This window comes from Canis aureus, chromosome 31 (genome assembly GCF_053574225.1).
Source record: "Canis aureus isolate CA01 chromosome 31, VMU_Caureus_v.1.0, whole genome shotgun sequence".
Lineage (NCBI taxonomy): Eukaryota > Metazoa > Chordata > Mammalia > Carnivora > Canidae > Canis > Canis aureus.
This window is the reverse complement of record NC_135641.1, coordinates 19,225,982-19,241,184: the sequence shown is the minus strand read 5'-3', so window position 1 is coordinate 19,241,184 and position 15,203 is coordinate 19,225,982. Positions and strand designations below refer to the sequence as shown.

General features: G+C 35.6%; 2 protein-coding genes across 30 annotated transcripts in view; one reads left to right on the top strand and one right to left on the bottom strand.

Moving 5' to 3' along the window:
• LOC144302455 (uncharacterized) overlaps nt 1-4,545 on the top strand; it is a 193,687-nt gene extending 189,142 nt beyond the window's left edge. The window contains exons 3-4 of the mRNA XM_077879800.1: nt 1,600-1,738; nt 4,461-4,545. Coding sequence (XP_077735926.1) covers nt 1,600-1,738; nt 4,461-4,492 — 171 coding nt within the window. The 3' untranslated portion in view covers nt 4,493-4,545. The remainder of the gene's footprint in view (nt 1-1,599; nt 1,739-4,460) is intronic.
• Nucleotides 1-15,203, bottom strand: part of LOC144302453 (uncharacterized) — a 696,165-nt gene that overhangs the window by 240,171 nt on the left and 440,791 nt on the right. The window lies entirely within an intron of this gene.

Sequence of the window (15,203 nt, the reverse complement as noted above, 5' to 3'; positions counted from 1 at the left end):
CTGTTTTTGTTGAAGCCAATGCATGTCTGTGTAACTTCAGTCTTTCTTGGAAATTTATTAAGATTGTTTTCTGAGGCATAATAGGTGTTAATTTTTTAAAAATAAATAATTGCACTTGTACTTGATGTCAATGTGTACTCTTATATTTGTTGGATATGTATGTATATACATGTATATTTTGTTATACATATTATGAAAACCCTATGTATCCTTATTATTTTTTATTATTTTTTATTATATTTTCCTTATGAGACAGAGAGGGTGCATGGAGGGGAGGAGCAGAGTGAGAGAGAGAGAGAATCTTAAGCAAGTTTCACACCCAGCATAGAACCAGATGTAGGGCTGGGTCTCATGGTCTCCTGACCTTGAGATCATGACCTGAGCTGAAGTCAAGAGTCAGATGCTTAACTGACTGAGTCACCCAGGCACCCCAACTTTTTTGCTACTTTAATCATCAAATTCTAAGAGAGATGCTTCAACTACTTCCACTAAGATTATGGATTTAACAATATCTACTCACATTTCTAATAGTTTTTGTTTTATATGTGTCAAAGCTGGATGGTTAGGTACATAAATTTGTGATTTTTATATCTTGATAGATTGTTCTGTTTATCATATAAAATCTTTCTCTTTGTCCAAATTAATAATCTTAGCCCCTAAATCTCAGTTATGTCATATTAATATTGCTTTAACTGACATTTCTTCTTGTGAGTTAGCATCTTTCTGAAATACCTATGTCCATCCCTTTAATTATGCTGTGTCAATTTTCTTTTGGAAGTGTCTCTGGCATATAGTAAGCAGTTAGATTAAAATAAAATCTGACAATCTCTGCCTTTTAATAGAAAAATGAACATTTCCCATTCATGGTGACTATTAAAATGTTTGAACATATTATATTATCACTATTAAATATTTAAAACTTACCTTTTAAAAGGCTTTTCCTTTTTCCTTTATCTTTTTTTTTAATTTTTTTAAAATTTATTTATGATAATCACACAGAGAGAGAGAGAGGCAGAGACATAGGCAGAGGCAGAAGCAGGCTCCATGCACCGGGAGCCCGACGTGGGACTTGATCCCGGATCTCCAGGATCGCGCCCTGGGCCAAAGGCAGGCGCTAAACCGCTGCGCCACCCAGGGATCCCTCTTTTTTTTTTTTTTTTTTTTTTTTTTTTTTGAGTTGATCGAGTTTTATCTACCTTTTTCCTTCCCCAAAGACTTAAAAATTATGTATTCTATTTCTATTCCTATACTGGTTAGTCATTAAGTTTTTAAAACCCATTTGTTTAAAGGTATATTCCTTTCCCCAATATAAGACAATGAACCATAGCATGCTATTTATCCTTTTCCCCTTCACTGACATTGGCTTCACCTTTAAATTTTATTGAACTAATTTGGAGTTTAGTTCTAGAATATTAGTATTTTAAAAGATTTACATGATTGTAAGGATCTCCACTTAGCTATGTGTCTCATTGGTTTCTTCTCTTTTGGTATTCAGTGTCTTTCTCTTAAAATCTTTTTTGCTTTCTTTGAGTATTTACTTCCTTGACTATTTTTTTGAATGGATTTCTTAAAATGCCTTCATTTTATCTTCAATTTGAGGCTCATTTGGCTGGATTTAGAATTCTGCATCATTCAACTGAGAAGGTGATATTTGAAGATAGTGAGGATGTATCTGGGGGAAGAAAGTTGAAGCAAAAGAAACAGCAAGAGCAAATGCCCCAGAGCAGGAGTATAACTGGTATGTTTCTAGAATAAATGTAAATGTGATAATTTACTTAATGTCTGTCTTTCCAATCAGCCTATAAGATTTATGACCACATCTGTTTTATTTTCAATTATAGGCTCAGCACTTGTATTTAGTATATAGCATTTGCTCAGTGTTGGCTGAGTGAATGAATAACTCCAAATTTAAAACAAAAGCTTCACCATTATATTTTAACATCAATAATAATAACAAAGAGCACATAACCATCTCTTGTAATATGGCGAACTCAGAAAGCCTTGAACCAAGAATTAGTTATATTTGTCAATGAATATTAATATAATTTTTCAAGACAAAATAAAAATGAGGTTTTGAGGAATTTGGTTGTAATTTTTATAATCAAGTTGGAGTACTTTATGAATAGTATGAGCTCAATAAAATCTGTTATAGTAGGTGCTCAGTAAAATTTTTTTGAAGTTAAAAATATTTCCACTATGAAAACTATGTAACTAGACCCATTTTCCAGATTTTTTAGGTTGCCTTTTATAGGATATGTGCAAACTTCCTCACACTTATTCAATTTATTTCATTTTCAAAGTACCTTTACTTATTTTTTTTTTAAGATTTAAAATATTTACTTATTTATTTGAGAGACAGAGTGTGTGTGAGCAGGAAGAGATGCAGAGAGAGAGAGACAAGTAGGCTCCCTCCTGAGTGTGGAGCAGGACATGGGGCTCAATCCATGACCCTGAGATCATGACATGAGCTGAAATCAAGAGTTGGGTGCTTAATCGACTGAGCCACCCAGGTGCCCCACCCTCCTCAGGGACAATCACAGTAAATCAATGGCCCCGTGAAAAGAGTAGTTATTGTTTCATGGATTTCATATCTGACCACTAAAATCACCAGATAGATGTCTTAATTCTACCAGGTACCATTTTCCCCATACATGTTTATGCGGGAAAAGAAGGACAGAAGGAAGGGAGGAAGGGAGGAAAAGAGGGAGGGAGGGAAGAAGGAAGGAAGGAAGGAAGGAAGGAAGGAAGGAAGGAAGGAAGGAAGGAAGGAAGGAGGGAAGGAAGGAAGGAAAAAGGAAAGGAAAGGAAAGGAAAGGAAAGGAAAGGAAAGGAAAGGAAAGGAAAGGAAAGGAAAGGAAAAAAAGAAAAATATCCTCAGATTCTAGAACTACTAAATTTCAATGAAAGAAGCAGGGGCTGTTGGTAGAAATATTTCTCAGAGGCAATGCCAGTCTGTGACAAAATTTATTAACAAAAAGTACATTTTTAAGTGACATAATATTATCAAACAGTTAACTGTGCCCTCTCCAGCTCATTTCCTTGTTCACTCTGATTTGGGAAAAATAACTGCAGGAATGCAACTAAGTACCAGTCTGTATTCAGTCTTAGGAAAAGAAGAGGGGTGCCAGGGCCCTGGTGACTGGAGAACCATCACCTGCAGGGGGCCAGGGCTGGCAGACATTCATTCTCATGAGGGACTGCGGACAGGGATGCCTGATTTTCTGATTTTTAAAAAGAAACTGAAAATCTCAATTTTTTGCAATGTAAATACTCCTATCAACTGACTTTTCAAAAATGTAGACACTCTTTAAGTCGATAGTGAGTGTGTCAAATGCACATATTTTTGGACTATATCATGCACCTAGACCACAGCTGTGCAGCCTCTGTAAGGCCAGCAATTCTGTTTCCATTTGGAGGAAGGTGAGGGTCAACTATCCTTAACAAAATTATAACTGCAATACTATCTCCTTTCTTCTCCATTAGCCACTATCTCCATACATATTATTTTGAACAGAAAACTAGAATACTTACTTAAAACACAAGTGATAAATTATTGAATACTATATCTGAAACTAAGTATATACTATATGTTGGCTACTTGAATTTAAATTAAAAAAAAATATGCACTTAAGACAAAAGGCCTGGGCTTAGAAGGACAGAAAGAAAACAAACAAACAAACAATTTGTTACGTGGAAATATATCAAGGTCTAATACATAGAATTTCTAATTTTTGCTTTATAAACACGTATCTCATTGCTTATATGTCAAACACAACCCTTATTGCTTTCAAAGTGCTGAAATTTGCCAGAGAGAGATTGTCAATGTCATGAGATAATTTCCCTTCCTTGCTCTGTTAGGTCAAGCGCTGATCTCATAAATGCCCATGTTTATGTGTTAAGTTCCTGTTGCAGAAAAACAAAAACAAAACCATAAAACACAGTTTCACCTAATACAGGTGTAAAATTTCAAAAGCAATTGATCTAACACTAGGATTTAATGACTCCCAGCTACAGGAAAAGATTTTAAAATGAAAACCAAAAATACTATCCAAATGCTATCAAATATCAAGTAAATCTTCAGTCACAGGGCATTCATTGGCATACTGTTAGTAACTCATTCAAAACCCATAATCCCTTAGGTGATTTCTTTCTGAAAAACTGGACCATTCAACTGATAGCAGCATGTTTGTCCAACACTATGTTAAATTCTCTTTTCATTTTTTTTTCTTAGCACCCTTTCCCCTTGCCCGTTTTCCAGGGCTTCTGCTGACATGTCACAGCCTTATGATTCACTTTCAATTTTACTGGCTTGGGTTTTTTTCCCTCTTACCTCTTTTAAAGGGACCTGGGGATTGGGGGGAGTGGTGGGGGTCGACAGAGAAACAAGCATGCTTCTTGATTTAGCCCACCCAACTTCACAGAGCCAACAATTTTTCAGTGTGTGCCTTCTTATACACCAGCTCCACCTGACTGTGTCTTACCTGGTGTGTGACCTTCAGTTGAGAATTCCAGCAGCGTGCAACTTGTCTTTGGCAAATGAATTGTAAGTATGCCAGCTGCCAGATGTCTTCATTTTTTAAAACACCTTCAAAACTGCTTCTGGCATAGTTCCATAAGCAAAACAGGCTAAGCTGTAACTCTAGTTTCCATGCTGTGAGCAAAAGAAGAGGGGGTGAAGGAAGCAGATGGAAGCAAGAGAAAAATGTACTGCCTTCACGTCTTGAAAAAAAGTATTAGTCAAAGTGAAGAACAGAATCTGGCTGCCCTCATCAGTAAATATTTGGATGAAGAGTTATCTGTGACCTATGATACACACGTGAATAGTCACTTTGAACAATATAGTAATTTGAAATGTGATAGTTTTGTGAGTTCAACAAAATAATTACAATATTTCCTAAAAAAAGAAGCCTTTTGGCTCTAAGTACACATAAACCTAGGGAGAGCTATCAAAAATCAAATAATTTTTTGTCCTCATCAGTGCAAATTTTTCTTCCGGTCAAGAGTACAATTTTTAAAGATTTTATTTGTTTATTCATAACAGACAAAGAGAGAGAGAGAGGCAGAGACACAGGCAAAGGGAGAAGCAGGCTCCACATAAGGAGCGCCATGTGGAGTGACTTGATCCCAAGACTGCAGGATTATGTCCTGAGCCGAAGGTAGAGACTCAACCACTGAGCTACCCAGGTATCCCTCAAAATTAAGATTTTAAAGCGGGAGACTCAAGAGGAAGCTTTTAGATGCCAGGGGTTGGCCCTGAATTCTTATCCTGTCCAAAGTCACCTTTGAAACCTTCTGGTGGTTTAAATAATTAAGCCATACACTATACGGGGACAAATTTAAAGAATAAGGCATGTTATAAACATTTAGAATGACTGACATTCCTAAAAATCTGTGACGTCCACACTACTTTGGAAGTAATTGAAGCCCAGAGACTGGACACTACTTAAATGATACAAAGCAGTCAAAATTGTTGAGAAAATAGTGATACTGAATTGGAACCTGACAATATTTATAGAACAAAAACAGACATTCACATTTGAGCCTAGGGAAAAGTCAGAATATGGCCATTTAGGATCAAGTCAAATTAATTCAAAAAGAATTATTTCAATCAGTAACTTCCCATAGCTCAAATAATAGAAATGAAGATATCCTATGTGACTACAAATGATGCAATAAAATTAAAAGTAAACTATGCAAGGAAAAGTTAAAAAGATCTGCCAGTGACTTATATTTTTCTTTCATTAAGCTCTGACTAGGTATATGTTTTCCATCTCATATTCACAAACATAAGCTTATCTTTAAGTGGCTAGACATCTACATTTTGAAAGAATATGGATGAAATATGAAAGTGATGGGACTATACATAGGAGACACATTGCAATAATGCCCAAGAAGGGAAATAAAACCTTCTTTTTTATACCTATTAATGGATACAAAATTTTAAATTTTGATTCTTAATTAAGGAGGCTTATGGAAATGTGCTTATAAAAATTAGTGACAAGCACTGTTCTTAGAGGATACATGCCACTGGTAAGATTATAAAAAGGGGAGTTTGCTTTTATACCTTCTAATTTTACAGTCCTTCATGTACTTCTTCCAACTAATCATAATATTCCTGTCCATGCTTTTCACCTTCCTACCTCTGTGGATGACAACAGCATAAGCATTTTTTTCTAACTATCTTTACCATTCATTCCTGTTTATTTAATACTTATCCATCTTTTAGGCTTTGGCTCAGATGCAAGCATTTCCACGAACTTTTCCCAAACTCCTCCATCTCCACTGAAAGAAATCTCTTTTCTGTGTTATTCTCATTGCATTACTCTTGCTTTTTATGTTCTTATCTGTCTCCGTGTGCAGACTATAAGCAGTTTGAGGACTGCAATCATGTCTCTTATGTTTTAAAACCCCAGGATACCTAACACACCATGCACATGCTGACACCTCAGTAAATGCCAGAACAGAACTGAATGACTTCTAGACTTTGGGTCAGTCAGCAGTGCCCTCATCCTGTCTTCTAACTACAAAGAATCACAGAGTAGGCCTTTTTTTATTCCTTCGACCTAACTTCTCAAACAGATTCTACTTTGATTGCATTTGTTCTATTTGGTCCATTATTGATTTGTGGGTAAACAATATAGTGAATAATATGAAATTGGCTTTCAAGTAACACACATCAGATTTTAAAAGAAATGAGAACTTTCATTTAAACAGTATTGGGGTAGATAAAAAGAAATTTTCAAAAAAAAAAAAAGAAATTTTCTGGGTCCTTCTGTGCTTTCAGTTCATAACAGAACAATTACACACACAGCTGAGCATGAACACATATAAAGAAAAGTAAGATTAACAGTAAAGGAAAAATTAATAAACACACCATAAAGAAAATAAACTAAAGGTTAAATGTATACCAAAACTATTTGAAAACCAAGAAGTACTGAGGCACCTGGGTGGCCCAGTCAGTTACCATCTGCTTTTGGCTCAGGTCATGATCCCAGGGTCCTGGGATGAAGCCCTGCATCGAAGGCTCTCTTTTCAGTGGGGAGTCTGCTTCTCCCTCTGTCCCTCCCCACTGCTCATGTGCTTTCTCTCCCCTTCTCTCAAATAATTAAATAAAATCTTTAAAAAAACACTATGAAGTATTTAAAAAATCAGCTCCTAAAAGTTTCTCCCAAACTAAGAAATATAAACTGGCTTCATGAAACTGATGGCTTATCATCATTATTATTTTTTAACAGTCAACTCATATTTTAGTTTGGTTCTAAGTTTCCCAGATGGGCTTGAGCACATCACTCTGAAACCTCATAAAAATTATCAAAGGGAGTCTGGCCTTAGCTTTGTAAATGCTGCTCTAACTGATGGGACTGAAGGAGAACCTTGGCAGCAGCTAGGGAAAAAAAAAAAAAAGGCACCCAGAAATTAAAATTGAAGTTAATTATAGTACTTACAGATTTTTCCCTAGACCTGATTCTTGGTGTTCAACAAAGAAGAAAAGCTTTCAATACAACTTCAACATGACAATGCCATCACTACACCTAAGCCCATTCTTAAGGGGACCAGGAAGGGGCAAGACTTGAAGATATTCAAGTCTCTAAAGCTACTTGGGGGATTAGGAGTGTTAAGAGTACTTCTTCATTTATGGCTAGTGACAGAAAATCGAAGAAGAATGATCTTTTTCACTTTCAAATAGGTAGTTTTATTTTTTCCAAACCCAGAAACCTCATTTGAGTTATATTCTCCAAGACTTTAGGGGTGCTCTGTGGGATACTGATACTTAGTAGCTAAGCAATGCTTGTCCTAGGAACCCTCATCAGACTTTTTTCCTTTTAATTTTGTGCAGTTCAGAGTCTGATGATCCAGATTAGGGAGCAGCACTTACTACTTAACCAGCTCTCTGACCTGAAGCAACTTAGCCATCCTATCTGAGCCTGTTTCTTCATTTATACAATGAAGAAAACTATACCTGCTTCATAACACTGCCACGTGACTCTAGAAGAATTTTGTTAAGGTTTTATTTATTTATTTATTCATGAGAGACACAGAGAGAGAGGCAGAGACATAGACAGAGGGAGAAGCAGGCTCCTTGCAGGGAGCCTGATGTGGGATTCAATCCCAGGACCCTGGGATCACACCCCCAGCTGAAGGTAGACACTCAACCACTGAGCCTCCCAGGCATCCTCTCTAGATGAATTTTATCAGTATCTTACAAAGTATAAAATAGACACAGTGACAAAACACACTTATGATAGACAACTCTAGCTACCTGGACATATATTTCCCTAAGAGCACAGTCTTTGCTAAATTATTGATTTGACTTATTTCCAACTCAGTCACCTGAAAAAGCTTAGGAAATAGTATTATTCTGGACTTTGTTCCATCTCAAAAGGAAAAAATGATTGGTAAAGTGTGATGGGGAAAAGTGAGCCAAGCAATATTGGGATTAGATGGGATAATCTAGACCCTCACAACACAACATAGGTGTTAGGACCAGCAACACTGGGAGCCTGTTAGAAATGCAGAATTTCAGGATCCATCAAGACCTACAGAATGAGAATCATCACTTTAACAAGTTCACCTAGCGATTTGTATGCACGTTAACATTTGAGAAAGCACTGTTTAGGATTCAGAAAAAAAAAGGATTTTTAAAAGATAAGATGCTGGAACGCCTGAGTGGCTCACCGGTTGAGTATCTGCCTTCAGCTCAGGGCGTCATCCCGAGGTCTGGGGATCAAGTCTTACATCAGGCTTCCTGTGAGAGCCTGTGTCTCACAAGGGTTCCTTTTTCTCCACATCCTCACCAACACCTGTTGTTTCTTGTGTTGTTGATTTTAACCGTTCTGACAGATGTGAAGTAATATCTTATTGTAGTTTTGATTTGCATTTCCCTGATGGTAAGTGATGATAAGCATCTTTTCATGTGTCTTTTGGCCCTCTGGATGTCTTTTTTGGAGAAATGTCTGTTCATGTCTTCTGCACATTTTTTAATTGGATTATTTGTTTTTTTGGGTGTTGAGTTGTATAATTTCTTTATATATTTTGGATACTAACCGTTCATCAAATCTTTCATTTTTTAGGTATCTTCACCCATTTCATATATTGCCTTTTAGTTTTGTTGATTGTTTCTACCATTGTGTAGAAGCTTTTTATTTTGATGTAGCCCAATAGTTTATTTTTGCTTGTGTCTCCCTTGCCTCAGGAGACCTATGTAGAAAAAAGTTGCTATGGCTAATGTTAAAGAGGTTACTGACTGTGTTCCCTTCCAGGATTTTTATGGCTTCTGGTCTCACATTTAGGTCTTTAATCCATCTTGAATTTATTTTTGTGTAAGAAAGTGGTCCAGTTTCCTTCTTTTGCATGTTACTAATATTCCCAAGACGATTATTGAAGAGACTATCCCATTAGATATTCTTTTTTTGCTTTGTCAAGGACTAATTGACCATATAGTTGTGGGTTTATTTCTGGGTTTTCTAATCTGTTCCATTGACTTATGTGTCTATTCTTGTGCTAGTACAATACTGTTTTGATTACAATGGCTTTGAATATAACTTGAAGTTTGGAATTTTGATGCCTCCAGCTTTGCTTTTCTTTTTCAAGATTGTTTTGGCTATTTGAGTTTTTTTGTGGTCCTACACAAATTTTAGGATTGTTTGTTCTAGCCCTATGAAAAATGCTGTTGGTATTTTGATAGGAATTGCATTAAATGTCTAGATTGCTTCCAGTAGTATAGACATTTTAACAATATCTGGTCTTCCAATCCATGAGCATGGAATGTCTTTCCATTTCTTTGCCAGGCTGTTTATTTTAAACAAAAAACTGTCTCAATACATATACAATGAATGAATTAATGAATGAATGAACGAATGAATGAAAATTTATAAGTTGAGTATACTACTTCATGAGCTATTGACTTTCCTGTCATTGGAAGTGTTAAAATATTGAATGAGTGTACATCTTCTCACATTTAGAAAAGCAACAATTTTTAAAATCTGACTTGATTTGATTCTACTGTTACATCATTAAGATCTTCTTATTACAGAATGAATTAAGAGAGCACATTGGAATTGTATGTAAATTCTGAAAAGGTCTACCTGACATTATATATATTGAGCAAAACATATCTTTTCTTTACATCCTAGGTGGGAACAACCAAAATATGCACAGATAAGCAAAAGAAAAAAGAGAAAATATTTACAGGTCTTTTTACTTTTGTTGTTTTTATTGTTTATTTTGTTGTTATTATTAATCAAACAAAATATTACAAATGGAGAGAAACCCGCATGTTCCTTTTCTATATAGTTTTCTTTGTATGTTGTGTGTATGTGTATGTGTGCGTATACCTTCCAGAACTCATCCATAAACAGACACACAATGTTTGTCAATATCAGCATGAGTGCAGTAGCACATCTTGCTTTTACGGATATATCATAATATACGCTGTGAAGTTACACAGCTTTGATAATCATCATCTATTTAATGTTTCACCTATTTGACCTATCACAACTTTATTTACCATTCCTCATTTCTTGGAGTTAGGCTGCTTCAAATTTTTCTAGTTAAAAGTAAAGTTGCTGGAAACATCCTAGTGCCTATAACAACTTCCTTCTTCTGAACAATGTTCTCAGGTAGTGAGATTATTGCCCCCAAATACTTCAGTGTTTAAGTCTACACTGTCAGCTATATTTTCACAAGGCCTCCTACCCCCACCTCAATGAACATTTCAAGGAAACCTCAATAGCATTAAATATTGTGTGAAAAGACACATTTCTTGCTAACTTGCTGGACAGAAAAATAGCACCTTTTGACTGTTTTACTTTGTTTCTAATTAGGACAGACATTTCCCCCCAATTCTTGTTAGTAATTCCCTTTTATTGTTGTTTGAATTGCCTCTTGATATCCTGCTACCCATATGTATATGTGCCTGTTTGCTATACATACCATGTACTGACTACAAGGTTATCATTTGGTGAAACACCTGCCTACCTGACCAATTAATTGATGCCAGCTGCAGAAATTTGACTCGCATTGTGGGTTCTACAAACCTATGACTGATGCTTTTCCTTTTTGGAGTGACTAAGATCACTATAGATCAGGACCTATCCTGATCATTAAGTAAACTACCATAACCCCTAACCCTTTCTAATTCAAAACAGATGTGAAGTCACTCACTCGCTTCCCAACCCTGCTCACTCTACTATTTTCTCCTGCTCTCAATCATATGGAATGGATCCATCCTTTGGGGAAAAGTGTTCTGGAGTTATACCTTTGGTGAAGAGCTAACAAAACAATTCAAAGACAGACACAGCAAGGAAGAGAGATAGCAATATAGTGTCAATGGCCAATGAGATAGAGACTTGAAAGGAAAAGGATGTGTCTAATTGTCCATTCCCTCTAGATAATCTAGCAGCTGGTGCAGAATTTCTATACTACTCTTCTGTTGGGCACATGTTTTATTATCCAGAAAATAATAAAAAAATACATACCTGGGCTATGATAGATTATTTTTTTCAGGAAAAATAAACACAAGATACCATTAACTATAGTTATCTTTGGTGAGAATAACACTGCTTGGTGGGAGGGGGATATGAAGAGGGAGATTTCACTTTGGTCTCTTTCTTTACTGCCTGAGTATTTTTATCAAGTACATGGGTTCACTTTATAAAACACTGTAAATATGATCTTTAAATGTAATCATAGCTAATTCCTCTAAATATATCTCTTTTTAAAAATGTAGATCTTACCAAGTAACAGTTTAGTAGAAATAAATGAAAAAATCCTCCATTTGCTACCTTATCAAAGGTGGGTGGGTGGAGGGAATGAGAGAAAGAAAGGACACTGTGGAAAGCACCTTCTCCTTTATTTAAAGATTAAGCCTTATCTTTCTTTTTGACCATGATTTTGTAAATGAAAAATATATAGACCTTGAAAAAATAAGACTCTGTTATCTTATTGTAAAGTTTTCCCCAAATGCATATGTTTGAGTTATTAAAAACCTGGATTACTCAGGCTCATTAATTAGGGAGCAATTATTTATTTTCCAATAGGATTCTCAGTTGTAAAATAGAATTTATTCCAGGTTTCCTTTATTTATTTTTTTTGGGGGGGGGAGAAGTTTCCTTTAAATAGTCATCTCTTATCTCTAAAGAGGGCTTGATTTGCAAAAATGTGTTTATATAGAACTCAGTTGTGAAAGTTGTGTGGCACACTCATAGTATGAGAATACACCCTCATGTGATAATGTGCTGAGACATTACTAACAAAGCAAGTGGTATCTGGATGTCTCCGTGTAATTCACTCATGTGAATTCCTTTTAAGACTAGGTCCCAATGTTATTATGTATATAGTGCATGTCAGTGTACTCTAATAATTGTGAAAGATGCATTAAGAACCTAAGGGCCTTATTTCTTGGGAACTTCAGACACCTGAGGCAATATATTTAATAGAAAACAATCCTAGAATATATGATGCCATGTTTGTAACATATACTTACTTTATATTTGTTACATGTTGTAAATCATATACATTGTGTGTGTGTATAAACACAATATAGAATAAAAACATACAAAGAAATGCAGAAACCCTCCTAAAGAACTGGACAGACATGGTAGGAATGAGAAGTCACTTTTGGGTTTTACTGTGTACTTTATATGCTTCTGTTTGATTTGTGAATTCCTAAGTACACGTGTTGCTTTAATAATCTAAAAGCAAATAAAGACAAACTAAAAAATAATAACAAGACAGAGATTGGGATGATAACACTGAGTCATTTACCCAAATTTATAAAGAAGAGTTGAATTGATTGAGTTTGCTCTTTTCTGAATTAAAGTAGAAATATTTGAGTTAGAATCCTTACTTAAGATCTGGGATAATCACAAAAATTCAAGACTGCCTCTATTTCCTGTGCTATTTCCTTTAGCACAGGTCAAGTTCTAAAAGAAAGCTCCAGGGATGGATAGTCTACCAGCAGTTCTTTACCCATTACCTTTTTACCAATGGTTGTTTCTAAAAGGCAATGCATATATGACCAGAGAATCCTACCAATTACTGATTGTATCTGAGTATGGGAAAAAAAAAATTATTATCATATCCCCTTTTCTAAAGGTGCTTTCCAGGCTAACAGATACTCTTTGAAGAAAAGGTGAATATGTAGGTAAATATGTTTGGAAAACGCTGGATACCACTGAGCCACCCAGGCATCCCTACTATCACAGTTCGTAAACTGAATTCACAACACTTCAAAATTATTTAAAGCCTTCACTAGCTCCAACTGAAGTGTTTCAGGGTAAGTAAGAATCATATTTAGGTGTGCCTCCTGGTTCTGCTACTTAACTATTCTACGTTTTTTTTTTTTAATTTTTATTTATTTATGATAGTCACACAGAGAGAGAGAGAGAGAGGCAGAGACACAGGCAGAGGGAGAAGCAGGCTCCATGCACCGGAAGCCCGACGTGGGATTCGATCCCAGGACTCCAGGATCGCGCCCTGGGCCAAATGCAGGCGCCAAACCACTGCGCCACTCAGGGATCCCCCTATTCCACGGTTTTGATAGAGTTACTAAACTTCTCTAGTTCTCAGTTTTCTCATGTGTAAAATAGTCTTATTTGCATTTATATAAAATAGTTATTGTTATGATTAAATTAAATGAAGTAATTTGTTTAAAGTGCACTAAGTGGTAGCCATTATTTATTACATATGCATGATATACTGCCTTCTGTGTGTGGGACTTTTTGTATTTGGTGTTTGTTAAAAATGCTAATGAAAACATTCCTTGGGATGCTTGGGTGGCTCAGTGGTTAAGCGTCTGCCTTTGACTCAGGGAGTGATCCTGGAGACCCAGGATCGAGTCCTACGTCGGGCTCCCTGCGTGGAGCCTGCTTTTCCCTCTGCCTATGTCTCTGCCCCTCTCTCTCTTTCTGTGTCTCTCATGAATAAATAAATAAAATCTTAAGAAAAAAATATTTAAAAAAGAAAACATTCCTTTGTCCAACATCTTTGAGGAATTTGGTATAATACATATTATTTATTATTTTGGTATTTATTATTAATAAATATTTCCCATTTATATTATCAATAAGAATCTAACGTATGACTTAGAATCAAGTCTACTTTTGGAATAAATCTGGAAGACAGTCTAATTTCAAACGTTTTATTCATTGCCCCCATGACCTATGAAAATGCCCTGTGCAATCCAGTAATTTAGTGGTTTGTAACATTTTTCACGCTTGCTCTTGTATTGTGGAAGTAGGGCAAAAGTTATTTGTTTGCTTTTAGGTCCTCATCTGAAAAATGCAGCTTGTCTTAGTCACATCAAAACATAAACACCAACCAACTGACTATTTTATGTTAGTGGCTTCCTCTAACCTCTTCCTAAACTCTTTTCCTCAGTAGAGCAGTGTATAATTGATCTTCCCCATCTTAGGAAGTAGAAATAACTAGTAAAAACCCATGAACAAACCAAATATTCAGCCAATGGAGTAAAAAATAATCTCAATTCTCTTTCTCTCTTTTTTAGGAGTAATTATCTGGGTATATATGTATATATATATATATATCTCCACACTGAAAGGGAGTCAAGATTGTGCCATGGCTAAAAGTCTCAGTGATTCGGAGACCATATATTAGCCGATTATCCAAATTTCAACCAAAATAAGCCCTCCTTAATCACCAGATCTTTCCAGCCATGTGGAGAGGTAAACTTTAAATGAAGACATAAGAGTGCAATCACAGAGAGGCAGATATTATTTCACATTCAAATCCATGTAAGTCACCATTAAGCCATTTTTAATTCCAGAATATTAGGTTACATTCAATATCACTGATTTACAGCTTAAACAGCATGGGAAATGTTACACTGAATTCAAACTATCACAGGAAAAATTCTAAAAAGAAAGTGCTTTTTAATTTACATATCCAGCATATCCAAGATTCATCTATAGATGTATGTAATTTAAATCATTAGTGTTTGAACTTGATAATTACAGAATAGGTTGTTCATCTTCTTCTCTCTACTATAGTACCATAAAGCCAATCTAATGAACAAATACTGACCCATTAAAATATGCATTCTTCTAGACATTTTTGCTACTTCTCAAACCTGAAAGTCAGTTTGGTGAAATGAAGCCACTTTCATATATCCAGGCTATGTCTCAGGAGGGCCTTCAAAAAGAAAAGGAAACATCTAAATGAGTGTTTCTCAACCTTGGTTGCAT